This window comes from Hylobates moloch, unplaced genomic scaffold (assembly GCF_009828535.3).
Source record: "Hylobates moloch isolate HMO894 unplaced genomic scaffold, HMol_V3 SCAFFOLD_3, whole genome shotgun sequence".
Taxonomy (NCBI): domain Eukaryota; kingdom Metazoa; phylum Chordata; class Mammalia; order Primates; family Hylobatidae; genus Hylobates; species Hylobates moloch.
In genome coordinates this window covers 142,231,648-142,253,081 of record NW_026652278.1, presented here as the reverse complement: position 1 = coordinate 142,253,081, position 21,434 = coordinate 142,231,648, and the positions used below count along the sequence as shown (strand labels likewise).

Sequence of the window (21,434 nt, the reverse complement as noted above, 5' to 3'; positions counted from 1 at the left end):
TAATAATTTTTAAAATACACTTCATATCCAAGGCTGCAAATAAACTCCTGATTTACTTACAATCTCTTTTTATCCACTTGATAGGCTGATTTTTGCTTTGGTATGGGTAAACTTATTTGCCAAAGAGTTGTAGTACTCCTTTAGTTAATATTTGAAATTAAAATGATTTTTAAGCATGATTGAGAATAATAAGAATATTATACCATGTCTATAAACTTTTTTCATTGTTCAGTGTGTATTCAGCATGGGTTTATATTGGCACAGTAGGAAACATTTGCTAACCCAATAGTGTTTTTTTCAACCATTTCCCATCAATCAAAGCATGGTAAATATATCTAATTTGGTCTTTAAAAAGGGAGCTCATAACAATGTCCAAAAAAAGAATAGCATTTTTTAAGTCAATTTGATTAGTATAATCTGTTCTCAGAATTAGTGGAACATAACTGCCTCAGTGGACACAACTAAATGCTACTTTGTGCTTTTATCAAATCTGCAACCAGGATAATTCATCATACATAACTATAATTTTATATTACAGAGCAAGTTGATGATTTGAACCTCACTTCTGGAGAAATTGTTTATCTTCTGGAGAAGATAGATACAGATTGGTACAGAGGGAACTGTAGAAACCAGATTGGCATATTTCCTGCCAATTATGTCAAAGTGATTGTAAGTGGGTTGTATTTGTTTTAATTTGGTCATATACTCAGTGGGTTCTATGTGACTTGTAGGTTGGAAAAAATAACTAGAAACCCAGATTCTAGTTCTCTCTTTTTCATTGATTCATTTGGCATTTGGAAAATTCAAAAATAAAGATTTGGTGAACTAGGTGATGGTTAATTATTATATTATGGGGTGTTAAAACTTAATGCCTCAAGCTGTCTGAAATCCTAAAGTGAAAGACCACCACAGGTCAACTGGTGAATCAGCTGTTCTTGGAGAGTTGTTAAGCACTTAAGGATATATGGTAATTCGCTGAGACATTTAGTGAACATGAATTCAGTGATACTAGCTTATCCTGTAGAGATGTTCTCTGAGGTTATGGTACCACTTCTTTTCTTTGGAGTGCATTTTGGTTTGAGTTTCTTTCATCTTTTCCGTTCTTATTTATCTCCGTCTTTTAAAAAAAAACCTATTTAGGAATACAGAAGTATTTGTATTGGAGATAGTGGTTCATTAATGGTTGTACCCACAAAATAATTTCTAATCTGATTAGGAAAATTATATTAAAGCACCAGAATTTTATATACCCTCACGGCCTAACTTGTGAAAGCATTCCTGTGTGTGAGAGCTGTGTGTAAGCCCAGATGGCTGTGTGAAACATGGGGATAAAATCAGACTGCCCTCACACATTTGTATCAATTGGAATAGGATGACTCGGTCCCTGATATAACTTACTGATACTGTGAAATATCAATAAATCTAGCTTAATAGCATTAACAGCTTATTTGGAAGGAAAAAGTAAATAAATTCCATTACATCAGAAAATTAGAAAACAAGACTAACAGAAAATCTGAATTCTTCTAATAGAAATGAATTTGAGTCTCTTGGATTATGAAGGGTAGGCATTAAAAATTGTCCAGTGTATCTATGCCTTGATTCTTTGGAGAAATTCAATCACATTCTGTAAATTAATATTAAGAATAATGTTTGTTTTAGCACTCTTCCTCATTTTTCTTCTGCCCAACGTAGCAGTACTTTAGAAAGCACAATTACCACACTGAAATCAATCACACAGAATCTGCCACATTATTGGTATAAGTGTTATTTCTAAGCCCACAAGTTTAAAAAATTGTTTTAAAACTTCAAACCTTTAAAATTCATCAAGAAGGCACTGATGGCCGGGCGTGGTGGCTCAAGCCTGTAATCCTAGCACTTTGGGAGGCTGAGGTGGGCGGATCACGAGGTCAGGAGTTCGAGACCATCCTGGCTAACATAGTGAAACCCTGTCTCTACTAAAAATACAAAAAAATTAGCAGGGCGTGGTGGCGGGCGCCTGTAGTCCCAGCTACTCGGGAGGCTGAGGCAGGAGAATGGCGTGAACCCGGGAGGCGGAGCTTGCAGTGAGCCGAGATGGTGCCACTGCACTCCAGCCTGGGGGACAGAGCCAGACTCTGTCTCAAAAAAAAAAAAAAGGCACTGATTTATTTAATATAAACCTCAAGCTTTAAGTAGTTTTAGATTGCATGCATTATAGCCAGATATTTTATTACAACCCAGCCCTCCTCTACTGAGCCTTGTAAATGAGATATTAAGTGCTTGGCTGGGCACAGTGGCTCATGCCTATAATCCCAACACTTTGGGAGGCTGAGGCAGTAGGATCACTTGAGCTCAGGAGTTCAAGACCAGCCTGGGCAACACAGACCCTGTCCCCAAGAAAAGTTGAAAAATTAAGTGGGCATGGTGTCACGCGTGTGTAGTCCCAGCTATTTGGGAGGCTGAAGTGGGAGGATGGTGTGAGCATGGGAGGGCAAGGCTACATCGAGCCGTGATCACGCCACTGCACTCCAGCCTGGGCAACAGAGTGAGACCCTGTCTCAAAAAATAAATAAATAAAATAAAACAAAGTGCTTGCCACTTAGTTTGCTAAATACAGATTCCTTTCTTCCCTATTCATGTTGAAGGGGGAAAATATTTCAGTTATAAATGTGAATAGAATCCACAAGTTGTTTTTGTTTTGTTTTGTTTTGTTTTGTTTTTGAGACAGTTTCACTGTTGTCACCCAGGCCAAGCTAGTCTCGAACTCCTGATCCTCCCAAAGTGCTGGGATTACAGGCGTGACCCACTGTGCCCAGCCCGAGAATCCAAAGTTTTATTGAAGTGTTTTATCTTGGGGTCAGAGAAGTATTGCAGGATTCTACCAACACTTGGAGTAGGTGTGGTAGGGCTAATGCGTGGCACTGTGAATGCCTAATGCCTGATTTCTATCTTAAGTCCTCAGCTGCAGTTTTCAACCTGGAGAATATGGGATAGAGCTGGCAGGGTGCGGCAGCTCACACCTATAATTCCAGCACTTTGGGAGGCCAAGGCAGGCAGATTGCTTGAGTCCAAGAGTTCAAGACCAGCCCAGGCAACAATGGTGAAACCCTGTCTCTACTAAAAATACAAAAATTAGCTGGGTGTGGTGGTGCACACCTGTAGTCCCAGCTACTTGTGGGGGCTAAAGCAAGAGGATCACTTGAGGCTGGGAGGTCGAGGCTGCAGTGAGTTCTGATTGTGCTGCTGCACTCTAGCCTGGGTGACAGAGTAAGACCCTGTCTCAAAAAAAAAAAAAAAAAAAAAAAAAAGGGATAGAGAAAATTCTGTCAGAATTAGAGTGATATTAATGTGGTTATTCCAGTAAATAAGAGAATTGACTGGCTACTCAAGGAAGGCTACTTCACAACTTACACTTTTTTTTTTTTTTTTTAATTATACTTCAGGGTTTAGGGTACATGTGCACAATGTGCAGGTTTGTTACATATGTATCCATGTGCCATGTTGATTTCCTGCACCCATTAACTCGTAATTTACCATTAGGTGTATCTCCTAATGCTGTCCCTCCCCCCTCCCCCCACCCCACAACAGTCCCCGGAGTGTGATGTTCCCCTTCCTGTGTCCATGAGTTCTCATTGTTCAATTCCCACCTATGAGTGAGAACATGCGGTGTTTGGTTTTTTGTCCTTGCGATAGTTTAATAGGTGTGGTGTGGTGCTGAAAAAAATGTATATTCTGTTGACTTGGGGTGGAGAGTTCTGTAGATGTCTATTAGGTCCACTTTATGTAGAGCTGAGTTCAATTCCTGGATATCCTTGTTAACTTTCTGTCTCGTTGATCTGTCTAATGCTGACAGTGGGGTGTTAAAATCTCCCATTATTATTGTGTGGGAGTTTAAGTCCCTTTGTAGGTCACTGAGGACTTCCTTTATGAATCTGGGTGCTCCTGTGTTGGGTGCATATATATTTAGGATAGTAAGCTCTTCTTGTTGAATTGATCCCTTTACCATTATATAATGGCCTTCTTTGTCTCTTTTGATCTTTGTTGGTTTAAAGTCTATTTTATCAGAGACTAGGATTAAAACCCCTGCCTTTTTTTGTTTTCCATTTGCTTGATAGATCTTCCTCCATCCCTTTATTTTGAGTCTATGTGTGTCTCTACACGTGAGATGGGTTTCCTGAATACAGCACACTGATGGGTCCTGACTCCTTATCCAGTTTGCCAGTCTGTATCTTTTGATTGGAGCATTTAGCCCATTTACATTTAAAGTTAATATTGTTATGTGTGAATCTGATCCTGTCATTATGATGTTAGTTGGTTATTTTGCTCGTTAGTTGCTATAGTTTCTTCCTAGCCTCGATGGTCTTTACAATTTGGCATGTTTTTGCAGTGGCTGGTACCGGTTGTTCCTTTCCATGTTTAGTGCTTCCTTCAGGAGCTCTTTTAGGGCAGGCCTGGTGGTGACAAAATCACTCAGCGTTTGCTTGTCTGTAAAGTATTTTATTTCTCCTTCACTTATGAAGCTTAGTTTGGCGGGATAGGAAATTCTGGGTTGAAAATTCTTTTCTTTAAGAATGTTGAATATCGGCCCCCACTCTCTTCTGGCTTGTAGAGTTTCTGCTGAGAGATCAGCTGTTAGTCTGATGGGCTTCCCTTTGTGGGTAACCCGACCTTTCTCTCTGGCTGCCCTTAACATTTTTTCCTTCATTTCAACTTTGGTGAATCTGACAATTATGTGTCTTGGAGTTGCCCTTCTCGAGGAGTATCTTTGTGGTGTTCTCTGTATTTCCTGAATCTGAATGCTGGCCTGCCTTGCTAGATTGGGGAAGTTCTCCTGGATAATATCTTGCAGAGTGTTTTCCAACTTGGTTCCATTCTCCCCATCTTTTTCAGGCACACCAATCAGACGTAGGTTTGGTCTTTTCACATAGTCCCAAATTTCTTGGAGGCTTTGTTCATTTCTTTTTATTCTTTTTTCTCTAAACTTCCCTTCTCTCCTCATTTCATTCATTTCATCTTCCATCAGCGATACCCTTTCTTCCAGTTGATCGCATCTGCTACTGAGGCTTCTGCAATCTTCGCGTAGTTCTCGAAACTTGGCTTTCAGCTCCATCAGCTCCTTTAAGCCCTTCTCTCCATTGGTTATTCTAGTTATCCATTCTTCTGATTTTTTTTCAAAGTTTTTAACTTCTTTGCTATTGTTTTGAATTTCCTCTCGTAGCTCAGAGTAGTTTGATCGTCTGAAGCCTTCTTCTCTCAACTCATCAAAGTCATCCTCCATCCAGCTTTGTTCCGTTGCTGGTGAGGAACTGCGTTCCTTTGGAGGAGGAGAGGTGCTCTGTTTTTTAGAGTTTCCAGTTTTTCTGCTGTTTTTTTTCCCCATCTTTGTGGTTTTATCTACTTTTTGTCTTTGATGATGGTGATGCACAGATGGGTTTTTGGTGTGGATGTCCTTTCTGTTTGTTAGTTTTCCTTCTACCAGACAGGACCCTCAGCTGCAGGTCTGTTGGAGTTTACTAGAGGTCCACTCCAGACCCTGTTTGGCTGGGTGTCAGCAGCGGTGGCTGCAGAACAGCGGATTTTCGTGAGACCACAAATTCAGCTGTCTGATAGTTCCTCTGAAAGTTTTGTCTCAGAGGAGTACCCGGTTGAATGAGGTGTCAGTCTGTCCCTACTGGGGGGGTGCCTCCCAGTTAGGCTGCTCAGGGATGAGGGACCCACTTTAGGAGGCAGTCTGTCCGTTCTCAGATCTCCAGCTGCGTGCTGGGAGAACCACTACTCTCTTCAAAGCTGTCAGTCAGACAGGGACATTTAAGTCTGTGGAGGTTCTTGCTGAGTTTTTGTTTGTCTGTGCCCTGCCCCCAGAGGTGGAGCCTACAGAGGCAGGCAGGCCTCCTTGAGCTGTGGTGGGCTCCACCCAGTTCGAGCTTCCTGGCTGCTTTGTTTACCTAAGCAAGCCTGGGCAATGGCGGGCGCCCCTCCCACAGCCTCGCTGCCGCCTTGCAGCTTGATCTCAGACTGCTGTGCTAGCACTCAGCGAGACTCCGTGGGCATAGGACCCTCCGAGCCAGGTGCGGGACACAATCTCCTAGTGTGCCGTTTCCCAGGCCCGTTGGAAAAGCGCAGTATTAGGATGGAACTGACCCGATATTCCAGGTGCCGTCTGTTTCCCCTTTCTTTGACTAGGAAAGGGAACTCCCTGGCCCCTTGCGCTTCCCGAGTGAGGCAATGCCTCGCCCTGCTTCGGCTCGCGCACAGTGCGCTTCACCGACTGTCCTGCCCCCACTTTTAGGCACTCCCTAGTGAGATGAAACCGGTACCTCAAGCAGAAATGCAGAAATCACCCGTCTTCTGTGTCGCTGGGGCTGGGAGCTGGAGACCGGAGCTGTTCCTATTCGGCCATCTTGGCTCCACCTCCTGCCCTTCCTCAGTGCAGTTGGAGCTCTTGTAGGTCAACAGTGGCCTTTTTTCCTTTTTTTTTGAGACAGGAGTCTCGCCACTTACACTTTTTTTTAATCCAAATTCAGAATTTTTTTTACAATTTAGCACCTGTAGTTCCTCTTAATCAGATTAACACCTAGCTAAACCGATCGATTTCAGTCATGCACTTTCTAATTACTTAACCTTACATTTATCTTATGAAAATCTGAAAAATATATAATTGTTGCCTTGATTTTGTCTTTACTAGATTGATATTCCAGAAGGAGGAAGTGGGAAAAGAGAATCTGTTTCATCTCATTGTGTTAAGTAAGTTTTATTTGTGTTCTTTTGCACAAAATACAAAGGAGATAACCATCTATATCATGAAGAATTATCAATCTTAAAACACTCCAAGGCCAGGCATGGTGGCTCAGACCTGTATCCCAGTACTTTGGGAAGCTGAGGTGGGAGGATTGCTTGAGGCCAGGAGTTCAAGGCTAACCTGGGCCACATAGCAAGAACCCATCTCTATTATTTATTTATTCTTTATTTTAAAAGAAAACACTTCACATGGTGATAATTCAGATTCTCATTGTGTCTTTTTAGTTACAAAGAAAACTTGTTTAAAAGGTGACAATGGGTTAAAATTCTGATGAAAGTACATCATGAACCTGCTGATAGAAGCTTATCTAAGCAACTCTCCAACATCAGTGCAGGCCATAGAGAAAGCAGCAAAGCACAGTCTATGCCAATGCTTCCTGCAGCCTGGTCTCAGCATGAGCAGAGATAGTTTCATCGTTTACTGCATTTTATTTTGGCCTTCTGGTGTTTACCCAGTTTTTAGAAGGTTCAAGTATTTTTGTCATGAGAAATAATTAAATCCTATAGAAATATGAATCCTACAATAACTGCTAGACATTTTGTATGTTTTTGTTTTTAAGAGGAACTAGAAGAAAGTGAAGGAAGAGTTAAGTTGAAGGGGTTTTCCTTTATCTCTGAGGACCTTTCCCTGAATTTATATACCCTTTTATGTGTCATTGTAACTCCTTTGTGATTTAAAACACGGCCACAATGCAACTTTATATTCTAGTTAAATGAGCAAATTAATAGAATTCATTACCTGCTGAAGACTGTAAACCTGTCTATGAATAGGTCAGACATAAGGAGATGCTCCCAGAGGACTTCAGAAAACAAATGCAAAGGTTATCACAAATAAGAAAACTTCTGATCCACAATAGTTGAATTCTATTTCAGATTCAGTTTTTCTCTATTTTTAAGCAGCATATACTGTGTCTCAGCAGGTTGAATTTGAAGTGGGCTTTTAACATTCATTGACCCATTGATCTGACTTAAATCAGAATTCTATTAGAGCTAGAATCAACCTTTTGCTTCTCCTTAGCCTGTTGCTATTGAAATTTCCTTTCTAAACCCTCAAATCTAGGGATTAGTATTAAAATACACCTTCTAGAAACACAATTTTATCTCTACTTTTATCTTATTTTCAGTCAAAATTGCAGATCATGTAAGGATTGTTCCAAATGTCAGAAATGAAGCCCTTTTAAAGGAGATACAAAAATCATTTTTAAAGCCAACAGAGTCAGGTCCAAGACTGTGTATTATGATATGCCGAGTTTCTGTTTTCTTTAAACCTTCTCATAGTTTTTAAGGCCAGCTCACTGATTGAGCATCTATTGAGCATCGACTTTGCCCAGCTGATGCCCATGGCATTCTGCCCTGATTAGTAGTCAGGAAATTTGATGAATTGCCCTGAGATTCTCAGGGTTAGCACTCCTCAACTCCGTGCATTTATGATTGCAAGGGTTCAGACTGGACCATGGATTGCTGTGGCCCAAGGATACAAAATATGGAGACTGGGGAGTAAGGTGATCAAAAGACACAGCAGGGCAAACTAACCACCCAGCTGCGTGCACTCTGCGACCTTGAGCTTTAGCCTTTCTGAGTGAATAGGTTCATATCTGTTACTTAAAAGTGTAACTTACTGTTTTTCATGGAATAATTTCAAATTAGCCTAGTATACCTTATTCCATCGTAAACCCAGAATAAATATTTATTGAAAGACTGAATGAAGGTTTTTAAGCATTTTAAAAGCACTCTCTAGTCTAATCCACAAAATGTATTCTTCATTCAGAGGCTCAAGATGTGTTGCTCGATTTGAATATATTGGAGAGCAGAAGGATGAGTTGAGTTTCTCAGAGGGAGAAATTATTATTGTTAAAGAGTACGTGAATGAGGAATGGGCCAGAGGAGAAGTTCGAGGCAGAACTGGGATTTTCCCCCTGAACTTTGTGGAGCCTGTTGAGGATTATCCCACCTCTGGTGCGAATGTTTTAAGTGAGTATAGAGAATTTTTTGTATTATGTTATGCCTAATTCAAATAAACCAAATAATATCATTATACTTAAGCTGTATAATAATCCATATTGCCGTATTTTTACGGTAGAAGGAAAACTGATTTTAAAATGGGAATTTGTGTGGGATAGACATTATTTGTGGGCATCTCTCAAAGAGCTGGTTTTGGTATTTTAGGTAATTAGCAATAGCTTCATGTAAGAAATGGCAAAGAGGCTGGGTGTGGTGGCTCAGACCTGTAATTCCAACACTTCGAGAGGCCACGGTGGGCGGATTGCCTGAGACCAGGAGTTCGAGGCTGCAGTGAGCTATGATTGTACCACTGCACTCTAGCCTGGGCAACAGAGCCAGACTCTGTATCTAATAAATAAATAGCAAAGACTTTTAAACGGAAATGAACTATAGACTGTTACTAATGTATGTAGACTATAAATAATTGTGTTTACAATTAACTAAACAAGCTCAGTGAAGTTAGTACAGGTTAACGCAACATAGGCTATACATGAAGAGACTGCAGTGGAATCCCAGACTCTTCACTCCCACCTCCCACCCCAACCATTTATTTTTAATACTATGTGGCCTTCACATCTAATGTTCTGACTTCTTGTGTTTGTTTGTTTTTTTAATGTAGGCACAAAGGTACCACTGAAAACCAAAAAAGAAGATTCTGGCTCAAACTCTCAGGTAGGCTGCTTGAACAGATGACTATAGTGACAGCCAGGTTCAAACTCTGGGAGGAATATTAAAATCATAATTTTCAAGAGAATATAGTATGAATTAATTTTTCAATTCATACAACAAATGTTTGTAATAAATTCTTAGATGGTTAATATATTTTATATAGAGAGCTCATACAAAGACATGCAAACCCTGATAGAAAATGAAAACAGGCTGGGCACAGTGGCTCACGCCTGTAATCCCAACACTTTGGGAAGCCAAGGCAGGTGGATTACCTGAGGTTAGGAGTTTGAGACCAGCCTGGCCAACATGGTGAAACCTGGTCTGTACTAAAAATACAAAAATTAACCAGGTGTGGTGGCGTGCACCTGTAGTCCCAGCTACTTGGAAGGCTGAAGCAGGAAAACAGCTTGAACCTGGCGGTGGAGGTTGCAGTGAGCCAAGATAGCGCCGCTGCATTCCAGCCTGGGTGACAGTGTGAGACTCTGTCTCAAAAAAGAAAGAAAGAAAGAAAATGATAAAAGAGACATGATTAGAGAATTCATAAAAGAGGCTGGGCGCAGTGGCTCACGCCTGTAATCCCAGCACTTTGGGAGGCCAAGGCGGGCGGACCACGAGGTCAGGGGATCGAGACCACCCTGGCTAACACGGTGAAACCCCGTCTCTACTAAAAATACAAAAAAAATCAGCCGGGCGTGGTGGCAGGCGCCTGTATTCCCAGCTACTCGGGAGGCTGAGGCAGAAGAATGGCGTGAACCTGGGGGGCGGAGCTTGCAGTGAGCCAAGATTGTGCCACTGCACTCCAGCCTGGGAGACAGAGCAAGACTCTGCCTCAAAAAAAAAAAAAAAAAAAAAAGAATTCATAAAAGAGATACAATAAGTGTCTAATATTGAAAAAATATTTAACCTTTCTAAAAATCAAGAAAATATATAATGAAGCAGCAGTAAAATACCATTTAACCTATTCAGTGCAGCTCAACATTAAACAAGCAATTATGAGCATGTGAGTGTTCAAAAAAAAAGAGAGAAAGTACACATTATTATTTATCACCCTAAGAAAAGGATAAAAAATGAGATAGGGTTTTAGTCACAAAGATGAGCATAGTGCTAATATAATAAGAAAAAATTGGAAGCAACCTAAATATGACCATTATTGGAAGAATGTTCTAAAGCTATGAAAAACTAGATTTATCAAATAAAATAATTTTTTAAATGTCATGAGAGGAAACATAGGGAAAGGGGATATAAAATTGAATGTATAGCATAAAAAGACTGGAAGGAAATTATTTGAGTTATTAGTATTAAATTGCATCTAGGTAGTAAGATTATATACATGGGAAGGTTTTTTTTTCCCCACTACTTTTTTTTTTTTTTTTGAGACGGAGTCTCACTCTGTCGCCCAGGCTGGAGTGCAGTGGCACGATCTTGGCTCACTGCAACCTCTGCTGCCGGGTTCAAGCGATTCTCCTGACTCAACCTCCCAAGTAGCTGGGTTTACAGGTGACTGCCACTGTGCTTTGCTAATTTTTGTAGTTTTAGTAGAAACGGTGTTTTACCATCTTGGCCAGGCTGGTCTTGAACTCCTGACCTTGTGATCCACCCACCTCAGCCTCCCAAAGTGCTGGGATTACTGGCATGAGCCACTGCGCCCGGCCTTCTCCATTTCTTTGTACGTTTCTCAACTTTCCAAATATTTAGGAACATTTGTTTCATTTGTATAATGAGAAAGAGAAAAATGGCGGGTTAAGATTTTTACACTGTTCATCATGACTCCAGAAATGCTTAAAGGTACTAGGAATGTGGTGCCTTCTGTTGTTTTTTAGTTTTTTGTTGTTTTTGGTTTTATTTTATTTTTTTTGGTTTTTTTTGAGACAGGATCTCACTCTGACACCCAGGCTAAGTGCAGTGTCAAGGTCTCGGCTCATTGCAAGCTCTGCTTCCCAGGCTCAAGCAATCCACCTCAGCCTCCTAAGTAGCTGGGATGACAGGCACACACCACCACTCCCAGCTAATTTTTGTATTTTTTGTACACACGATCTCATTTTGTTGCTCAGGCTGGTCTCAAAATCCTGGGCTCAAGCACTCCACCTGCCTCAGCCTCCCAAGGTGCTAGGATTACAGGGGTGATCCACCACATCCGGCCTTCCATTGTTTTTAGTGACAAATTTAGAAGAGTTAAGCCTGATGGGATCATTGTGTTTGTGAAAATGTCACTTGTAATTGGCCTGTGTGTCCCTTAATTCTTTATCCCTACCCACTGATAAAGTGAAACAGGAAGGAAACTGACTACAGTTCTCCAAAAGGAAATGTTCACATGGTTGTTGCCTGCATTTTTGGAGAATGGTAAGTTCCATCCTTTAGGGTTGGTTACTCAAGTGCAGGAGCAAGAGGGCAAGGTTAGTGTTGTTTGCTTGCTTTTTGTTTTTGTTTTATAAGTCATCAGTTATTGAGCACTTAAGATGTGCCAGGCACTGGGCTAAATGTTAGACATTCATTGTCTCATTTAATCCTCTTAGTAACCCCAAGATGAAGCTGAGCCTCAGAGAAGAGAAGCGTCTTGCCCAGTGTCAAGAAGTTAAGAAGTGGCAGAACTGGGTCTGGAACCCTTGCCTGTGTAGCTCCCAAGCCTTTGTCCCTGCCAGGCGCTGAGGCTCACTCCTGTAATCCCGGCACCTTGGGAGGCCAAGGCAGGTGGATCGCTTCAGGCCAGGAGTTTGAGAACAGCCTGGCCAACATGGTGAAACCCCGTCTCTACTAAAAATACAAAAATTAGCTGAGCGTGGTGGTGCGCACCTGTAGTCCTAGCTAATCGGGAGGCTGAGGCAGGAGAATTGCTTGAACCCGGGAGGCGGAGGTTGCATTGAGCCAAGATTGCGTCATTGCCCTTCAGCCTGGGCGACAGAGCGACACTCCATCTCGAAAGAAAAAAGCCTTTTCGTTATCCTCTACTGCCTGCTTGAGCCTCTTGAACATAGGGTTCCCATCCCAAATTGGCAGAGCTGCGTCTTCACAGAGCAAAACCTTTCTCTAATGTGCCTGGGATAAAAGCGTTCTTACACTAGCCCACCACATCTGGGTGTTATCCTGCCAATTTTAGAGCTAACTACAACTCATAAAATTAAAAGTGTGAATTAATGAAGTTCTGTGCTATGGACTCTATAATAGTCTCTGAATCAAGTAAAGACCTGGGAATTAATAGATCCACCCATTATGATCCTTCCTAATTTAAATAAAGAAGAGCTTCACTGATAATTAGGTACTTTATCAGAATTTTTTCATAGTGTCAAATACTATGCATAAATATTTTATGTTTTTACCTAATTCTTTAATATAACAATATAATAGGTCATATTAAGAAAAAAGTTTTTTGGCTGAGTGAGGTGGATCATGCCTGTAATCCCAGAACTTTGAGAGGGTGGGAGGATCACTTGAGCCAAGAGTTCAAGACCAGCCTGGGCAACATAGACACCTCATCTCTGCAAAAATAAAATAAAATTAAATAGCTGAGTGTGGTGGCTGCACCTGTAGTCCCAGCTACTCGGGAGGCTGAGGAGGGAGGATTGCCCGAGCCCAGGAAGTCAAGGCTTCAGTGAGCTATGATTCTGCCACTGTACTCCATCCTGGGTTACTAAGTAAGAACTTGGCTCAGAAAAGAAAAGAAAAAAAAGGAAAAAAGTGTTTGCTTAAGCTTTGTATATCCCTTAAAAGCAGAAAAGCCACAAATTCACACTTGTCATTTAGAGTTATAATTTAAGAAAAAATTATTGGAAACTTTTATTTCTGAAACTTGACAGCAACATAAAGTATTAGATAATTTAAAGAAGCCTTCACGCTTTGAAATCTTAAGACCCCTTAGCTTTTTTTTCCCCACTACTTTTTAAGCTTTGTAGAACTCAATTTCAAATAAAATCTTACATTTCTGACCACACTTCTAATTGATAACAGGTTAACAGTCTTTCTGCAGAATGGTGTGAAGCTCTTCACAGTTTTACAGCAGAGACCAGTGATGACTTATCGTTCAAGAGGGGAGACTGGATCCAGATTCTGGAACGTCTGGATTCTGACTGGTGCAGGGGCAGACTGCAGGACAGGGAGGGGATCTTCCCAGCAGTGTTTGTGAGGCCCTGCCCAGGTATGACAACCGCAAGACATGAATGCTACTCCTCACGGGGAGCCTGACACCTTCAAAACTATATACATTCCTTTCCCCTCTGGCCATGCTCAGTTTGTCCGTCTATATTTGAAAGAGTTGATACATGAAGTTATGCAAACTTCATTCATATACTTTGTTAGAGTTATAGAAAAAAAAGATAAAAATGTCTTCACTAAATAATGGCTAATTCCATCGAATAAATATAGTTTATGTAATTTTTCCCTGCTAAGAGAACATTGTTCATTTTTTTGAAAGTTAAATAAGTTCAAAATTAATTGAACATATGTTTTTAAAAATGTTTTTCTTTGCCTAATATCACTACCTCTGAAGAGAAGATACTATGTTTTTAGAGCAATAAGTGTTTTTTAAAAAAATGTTAGATTTGTGTTTTAGTCCACTGTGTTTCTATATATTTAAATTTTTTATGTCTTCACAGCTGAGGCAAAAAGTATGTCGGCTATAGTACCGAAGGGGAGGAAGGCCAAAGCCTTATATGATTTCCGAGGGGAGAATGAAGATGAACTTTCCTTCAAGGTCAGAATGTGTATCTCTTCATAACTGCATTAAGCACTATAATTTTTGAAATGTTTTCCTTTGAAGGATGGAACATTTGGGTGGAATATTGATCTTTACTCAAGAATGAAGAGATCTCAGACCCTAATTCTAGAGGAAGACATTAGAAAAAGTGAATAGTGCAAATAGGCCTGTTAATTTACAGTATCAACCAGGCATTAAGGTACTTAGAGAAAAACTTGGCTTTACACCCCCATACATCCCCAAAGTAATCTCTTGTTCCTTGGTCTTATATCATCAGATCTCAGTAATATTAGGGTTTTTATCAGTAGCCCTGGTAACAGATGACTGTCTACATGGCCCTGCAAGCCTGCCATTGATATGTCTTTGAAGTTGATGGAGAATCAGATAGCACCTGCTACAATTTGCACTAGTAGCATAGTAGCCTTATAAGACACTAAATTCCTTTGGGAGGCCGAGGCGGGCGGATCACGAGGTCAGGAGATTGAGACCATCCTGGCTAACACGGTGAAACCCCGTGTCTACTAAAAATAAAAAAAAAAATTAGCCAGGCGTGCTGGCGGGCGCCTGTAATCCCAGCTGCTGAGGAGGCTGAGGCAGGAGAATGGCATGAACCCAGGAGGCAGAGCTTGCAGTGAGCCAAGATTGCACCACTGCACTCCAGCCTGGGCGACAGAGCAACACTCCTCTCAAAAAAAAAAAGAAGACACCAAATTCTTATCCACAAAGGCAATGAAGAGGTTTGGGGAAACAGTCCCAAAAGGTTGAGCTAGTTTGCAAAGGTTTTTTTTTTTCACCGAAGAAATGCCTAATTTCTTCTTAAAGTAAAAGTAGGTATTTTCTCTTTTTTTCTTTTGAGACAGAGTCTTGCTCTGTCGCCCAGGCTGGAGTACAGTGGGGCGATCTCGGCTCACTGCAAGCTCTGCCTCCCGGGTTCATGCCATTCTCCTGCCTCAGCCTCCCGAGTAGCTGGGACTACGGGAGCCCACCAGCACGCCCGGCTAATTTTTTTGTATTTTTTTTAGTAGAGACGAGGTTTCACCGTGTTAGTCAGGATAGTCTTGATCTCCTGACCTCATGATCCGCCCGCCTCAGCCTCTGAAAGTGCTGGGATTACAGGCGTGAGCCACTGCGCCCGGCCAAAAGTAGATATTTTCATGATTCCATTTCCCTAATTCACAACTGGACCATGGTCAGAGGAAAGCACTTTGGAAACAGTGCTAGAAGAAGGAAGGTGGTTTTAGTAGTCACTGCTGTCAAAATAGCCTGTGTCAGGCAGTGATAAATTCTCTATCATTGAAGATATTCAGTCAGAGGAAAGGATGCTATAGAAAGAATCAACATATCAAGGAATGATTGGACAAGGTGTGGTTTAAAACAGTGGACAGCCAAACAGCGTTTTCACTTGCCTACAACAAGATGAGAAAAAGGCCGAGCAACAGTGGCTCACACCTCTAATCCCAACACTTTTGGGAAGTCAAGGCAGGAGGATCGCTTGAGGCCAGGAGTTTAAGACCAGCCTGGTCAACATAGCAAGACCCTATCTCAACAAAGAAAAAGAGGAAAACAAGGCAATACCTGAATCAGGTATGTGCAGCCTTTGTCAGGGTAAGAGGGGATGCCTTGACTGAAATATGTCACCATAAAGTTGCTAACTTCCTATTTTGTGATGGGGTTTTACTTTATTCTGAATGATAAAATGTTATTTCATCTTTTTGTATTAATTGTCATTTCTGTTATAATATATTGTTAGCAAATAATAGATATTTTTCTTTCTTTCTTTCTTTTTTTTTTTTTTTTGAGATGGAGTCTCGCTCTGTCGCCCAGGCTGGAGTGCAGTGGCACGATCTCAGTCTGCCTCCCGGGTTCAAGCGATTCTTCTGCCTCAGCCTCCCAAGTAGCTGGGACTACAGACACACGCCACCACACCTGACTAATTTTTGTATTTTTAGCAGAGACGGGGTTTCACCATATTGGCCAGGCTGGCTGGTTTCAAACTCCTGACTTCGTGATCTGCCTGCCTCGGCCTCCGAGAGTGCTGGGATTACAGGTGTGAGCCACCATGCCCGGCCTCTCTCTCTTTCTTTCTTTCCTTTCTTTCCCTTCTTTTCTTTCTTTTCTTTTCTTTTCTTTCTTTCTTTCTTTCTTTCTTTCTTTCTTTCTTTCTTTCTTTCTTTTCTTTCTATCTTTCTTTCTTTTTCTTTTTTCTTTCTTTCTTTCTCTCTCTCTTTCTTTCTTTTTCTTTCTTTCTTTCTTCTTTTTTTTTTTTGGTTTCATTTGGTTTTGTTTCTGAGACAGGGTCTCACTCTGTTGCCTAGGCTGAAGTGCAGTGATGCGATCTCAGTTCACTGTGCAGCCTTGGCTTCCTGGGCTCAAGCGATTCTCCAGCCTCAGCTTCCTGAGTAACTGGGACTACAGGTGTGAGCCACCAATGCCTGGCTAATTTTTGGTATTCTTTGTAGAGACTGGGTCTCGCCCAGGCTGGTCTCAAACTCCTGAGCTCAAAGCGATCCACCCGCCCCAACCTCCCAAAGAGCTGGGTTACAGGCATAAGCCACCGCACCTAGCCATAAATGATAGGTATTTCTTATGCTGTAGCTATGCAAAATTAAAAATTCATAACCTTGTATCAGTTCCCTTTTTTTCCTTTAACGTGTTGATCTTTAAAATAAAATTTAAAAAAAAGAAAGAAAGAAAGAAAACTGTTGCCTTAGTCCTTGAGAGTCAGTGGCTCAAAATGTATTCCTTTTATCTTTACATAAACTTACTGCAAGTGAAGAATCTGAATTCAAACTTCTTGGATGTTATTTTGGTCTTCATTTAAACTATGTCAGTATAAATAACAGAATGCACAGTATCCTCCAGAAAACAGGTTATCTTCATTTCGTTTTACAAATGGTTGTCCATAAGATAGTTCTAGAATTGTTAGAATTGTTGTTGTTATTGTTGTTGTTAAGGGATTCTGTACTGCTTTCAGTTTTATTAAATATCCACAGAATGTTAATAGATAAAACTAATTTTATTTTTTATTTTTATTTTTTTTTAGAGAAGGAGTCTTGCTCTGCTGCCCCTGCCCAGGCTGGAGTGCAGTCAGCGGCATGATGTCGGCTCACTGCAACCTCCACCTCCGGGATTCTAGCAATTCTCCTGCCTCAGCCTCCTGAGTAGCTGGGACTACAGGTGCATGCCACCACGCCCAGCTAATTTTTTGTATTTTAGTAGAGACAGGGTTTCACTGTGTTGCCGGGCTGGTCTCGAACTCCTGAGCTTAGGCAATCCACCTACCTTGGCCTCCCAAAGTGCTAGGATTACAGGCGTGAGCCACTGCACCCGGCCAAAACTAATTTTTGAAAATAGTCCTAGCCTGGCTGGGCGCGGTGGCTCACACCTATAATCCCAGCACTTAGGGAGGCCAAGGCAAGTGGATCACCTGAGGTCGGGAGTTCAAGGTGGGCGAGGCCAAGGTGGGCAGATCACAAGGTCAGGAGTTTGAGACCAGCCTGGCCAACATGGTGAAACCCTGTCTCTACTGAAAATACAAAAAATAGCTGGACGTGGTGGCAGGCACCTGTAATCCCAGCTACTCAGGAGGCTAAGGCAGGAGAATTGTTTGAACCTGGGAGGCCAAGGTTGCAGTGAGCCGAGATCGTGCCATTGCATTCCAGCGTGGGCGACAGAGCGAGACTCCGTCTCAAAAAAAAAAAAAAAAATCTCTAAAATGAGGATAACACAGTGCTCATCTCTAGGACTGTGGTGGTGTTTACATAAGTTAGTTCCTGTGAAGCACACAGAATAAGACAAGCCATACAGGAAGCACATGACTCACTTTCTCATCTCCAAGTCTTTGCCTAAATGACACCTTCGGTGAGGCCCTCCCCTGATGGCCCTAATGAGTTGGCAATCCCATGCTTTCTGTCCTCTTCTGCCAGTTTATTTGCCTTCCTGTTGTAGAATGAGGGAATATTAATTGTGCCCAGAACAGTGTCTGACACATAGTGGGTACTCAATAAATAATCGTGTGTGTGTGTGTGTGTGTGTGTGTGTGTGTGTGATAACTAGTATTATTTGTTTAAGAGGGATTTTAGATTAGGAGTGGTGAATTTGAGAGGCACAAAGTATAAGAGGGAAAATAAAAATGCAGCAAGGGTGGCAGTGGCAAAGGAATGAAATTTAAGGAATAGAGGCTTACAAGCAAATGGCATCATTAGGTATAGATCATCGTTGTCATTTAATTCTCTCAGCAATCAAGATAAATGAGTTATACAGAGAAGATTATTCATGCTGCCCTAGGTAGGCCACTATTTACCATGCTTATTCTCAACAGAAACCAGTAATTCTAACTCCTTTTGTCTTACAGGCTGGAGATATAATAACAGAGCTGGAATCTGTAGATGATGACTGGATGAGTGGAGAACTAATGGGAAAATCTGGAATATTTCCCAAAAACTACATACAGTTTCTACAGATCAGCTAGAGGAGAAGCTTGACTGTGTTCCTTGGCACAAGAACTCACTTGAACTATCACCTTGACTATCAGATATGTTTTTGCACTATTTTTTTTAACTGAAAAAGGAATATCTAAGCTGTACATGGTACACTAGAATTTTCTGAAAGCAGAAAACGTTTAGATTTTGTAGTTAATTTTCATTACAATAGAAACATGCACATGGAAACCCATGAGCTAGGATTCTACCGAGGAAAACATCTAGTGGGATTAGCAAGGTGAAGGGAAAGCATCTGGTGGTGTGGCAGCATGGGGAGGCTCACATGCAGAAGTTGCACGTGGACATCTGTTTTAATCAGCACAAGTGAATTAACCATGCTTCTTCATTTTTTTGCTTTATTTAAAAAAGAGGACATTTAATATTCTACATGCTGTAACTATCAGGACATAGTTAGCAATCTAAATTTCATTTTTGATATTCAAATTAATTCTTACAGCTTGAGCATATCAGCCTTATTACCAGAGCAAATCCTTCCTTCAGGTGGGATAGTTTACCGACTAGTTGGAGCATTTGTAAGCACATGGTGAAATCAGCCCCTGCCCACCAAAATAACCTTTATGTTACCAAGTGATTCCCATTTGTCTAAGGATTTGAAGGGGGTCTAAATTGGATGTATCTTACTTAGTCTAAAGAACCAAAACCATCCCTGAAATGCCTTGCTAATACAACTAATCCTTCCATATATGTGCCATACTTATTTTTTTCCTCAGTGTATACTTTATGTTAACAGGGTTATTACAAAGCACATTTTCTGAATCTGCAATCATTCCTTTGACAATTACTGGACCCAAAGGAAAATTCATTTTCTTTGCATTATTCCAGTAATATATAAAAACTGTGTCTTGTTATAGTAGTACATTATGAATCACATATAAAATCTTAGAATACAGAACAACTGTTAAGATGGAAAACAGTGCCAAACCTCCACAGCTCATTTCTTTGTAATATAATCAGAATGAAAAATAATTTAAGAGGACAGAAGACTGGTACTTTTTTATTTTTTCCCTAGCTTATCCCTGCACAATTATTAGAGTGAATGAAAAACCACTTTCCTGCTTTCCATTGTTATAAATTCTAAGCTTAAGATAAAAGTGGTTCTTTACATGACTGAATCAATTACAGTTTATGGGCTAGAGCCAAATAGGTTGAAGACAATCTTCCAAACAGATCAATGGAATAGAATTTCATTGGAAATGTAAAACACTTTCCCAGCAATGGTCATGACTTTCTTCTGTTTTTGAGAAGAGTTTCATATGCTGGACCACATTTTAGCTTTTATTGTTTTTTTTTTTCCCATTCTCCAAAAAGTTAGGCAACAAGTGGCCACACTTTTACATGACTACAACCTGGAGTTCTGCAAAGAAGGTAATATTTACTTGGTCTTTGACTAAAGTTATCTCCCTATTCTATGATTACATTTTATTTTGGACTATGGGGACTTCTAATATGTTTTGGTAAAGAAGAGAGTATAAAGAAAATTCTTGTCAAATTTCACTCTAAAGTAATTTCATGAGAAATCAATGATTTAAAGCATTATCCAAATTAAATTATCATTTGCAGCAAACTACAACAGCAGGAAGGATGTGGAATGGAACATGAGGTATATATCTTTGTCTTTATAATTTTAACATCTTATATTGAAGATTCTGAAAACCTATCTTTATTAGAGGAAAATCTCCATCTTAAGTTTTGGCCTTCTGTCAGCAGAATGATAAGTGCAATAGTTGTAAATCTACTTGACACTGTAATAAACTGAACTGAACTTTCAAAGTCCCTTTCTTATACTAGACTGAGTTTTTTGAGAATGGAGGTGAGGCCGGGCGCGGTGGCTCACGCTTGTAATCCCAGCACTCTGGGAGGCCAAGGCGGGCAGATCACGAGGTCAGGAGATCGAGACCACGGTGAAACCCTGTCTCTACTAAAAATACAAAAAATTAGCCGGGCGTGGTGGCAGGCGCCTGTAGTCCCAGCTACTCAGAGAGGCTGAGGCAGGAGAATGGCATGAACCTGGGAGGCGGAGCTTGCAGTGAGCCAAGATTGCACCACTGCATTCCAGCCTGGGTGACAGAGCGAGACTCCGTCTCAAACAAAAAAAAAAAAAAGAGAGAGAGAGAGAGAATGGAGGTGGTATTTTTTTTTTGAGACAGGGTTTAATTCCCTTTGACCAGGCTGGAGTGCAATGCAATGTTGGCTCACTGCAGCCTCTGCCTCCTGGGCTCAAGTGATTCTCCTGCCACAGCCTCCTGAGTAGCTGGGACTACACGCACACACCACCGTGCCCAGCTAATTTCTGATATTTTTTTTTCTTGTTGTAGAAACAGGGTTTCGCCATGTTGCCCAGGCTGGTTTCGAACACCTGGGCTCAAGCAAGTCTGCCTGCCTCAGCCTCCCAAAGTGCTGGTATTACTGCACCTGGCCTGTGGTATCTTATTTATCTTTGTATCTCTAGTCCTTTGCACCATTCAGGCTCAGTAAAGGTTGGTTGGTTGGTTGATGAGTTAGGTGGGTTGGTTGGTTGGAATGGATGGATGGAAGGATGGATGACTTTCACATACAGCAATACCATCTTGGATTCACTCAATATCTTTCCTCTTTAATTTTTGACATAAATCTATACTGAAACAAAATTCACAGTTTTATGTCATTTCACTCTCATGTTCTATGTTGTGCTTGCCACTTATTACCTACTCAACTGACAGGAAGCAAAAAGGTAACATATGGGCTCTCATAGATACTTTCTTTTTTTTTTTTGGAGATAGAGTCTCCCTCTATCGCCCAGGCTGGAGTGCAGTGGCACG

At 41.0% G+C, this 21,434-nt stretch overlaps 1 protein-coding gene across 8 annotated transcripts in view; it reads left to right on the top strand.

The window, feature by feature from the left end:
* The window catches only part of SH3D19 (SH3 domain containing 19), a 206,977-nt gene extending 186,571 nt beyond the window's left edge, over positions 1-20,406 (top strand). For all 8 annotated transcript variants that reach the window (XM_058436818.1, XM_058436816.1, XM_032148219.2 and 5 more), the window contains 7 exons: positions 539-669; positions 6,665-6,723; positions 8,546-8,748; positions 9,398-9,450; positions 13,390-13,576; positions 14,034-14,131; positions 18,489-20,406. In XM_058436818.1, the coding sequence (XP_058292801.1) occupies positions 539-669; positions 6,665-6,723; positions 8,546-8,748; positions 9,398-9,450; positions 13,390-13,576; positions 14,034-14,131; positions 18,489-18,605 (848 nt within the window). In that variant the 3' untranslated portion in view covers positions 18,606-20,406. The remainder of the gene's footprint in view (positions 1-538; positions 670-6,664; positions 6,724-8,545; positions 8,749-9,397; positions 9,451-13,389; positions 13,577-14,033; positions 14,132-18,488) is intronic.
* Positions 20,407-21,434: the final 1,028 nt, after the last annotated feature.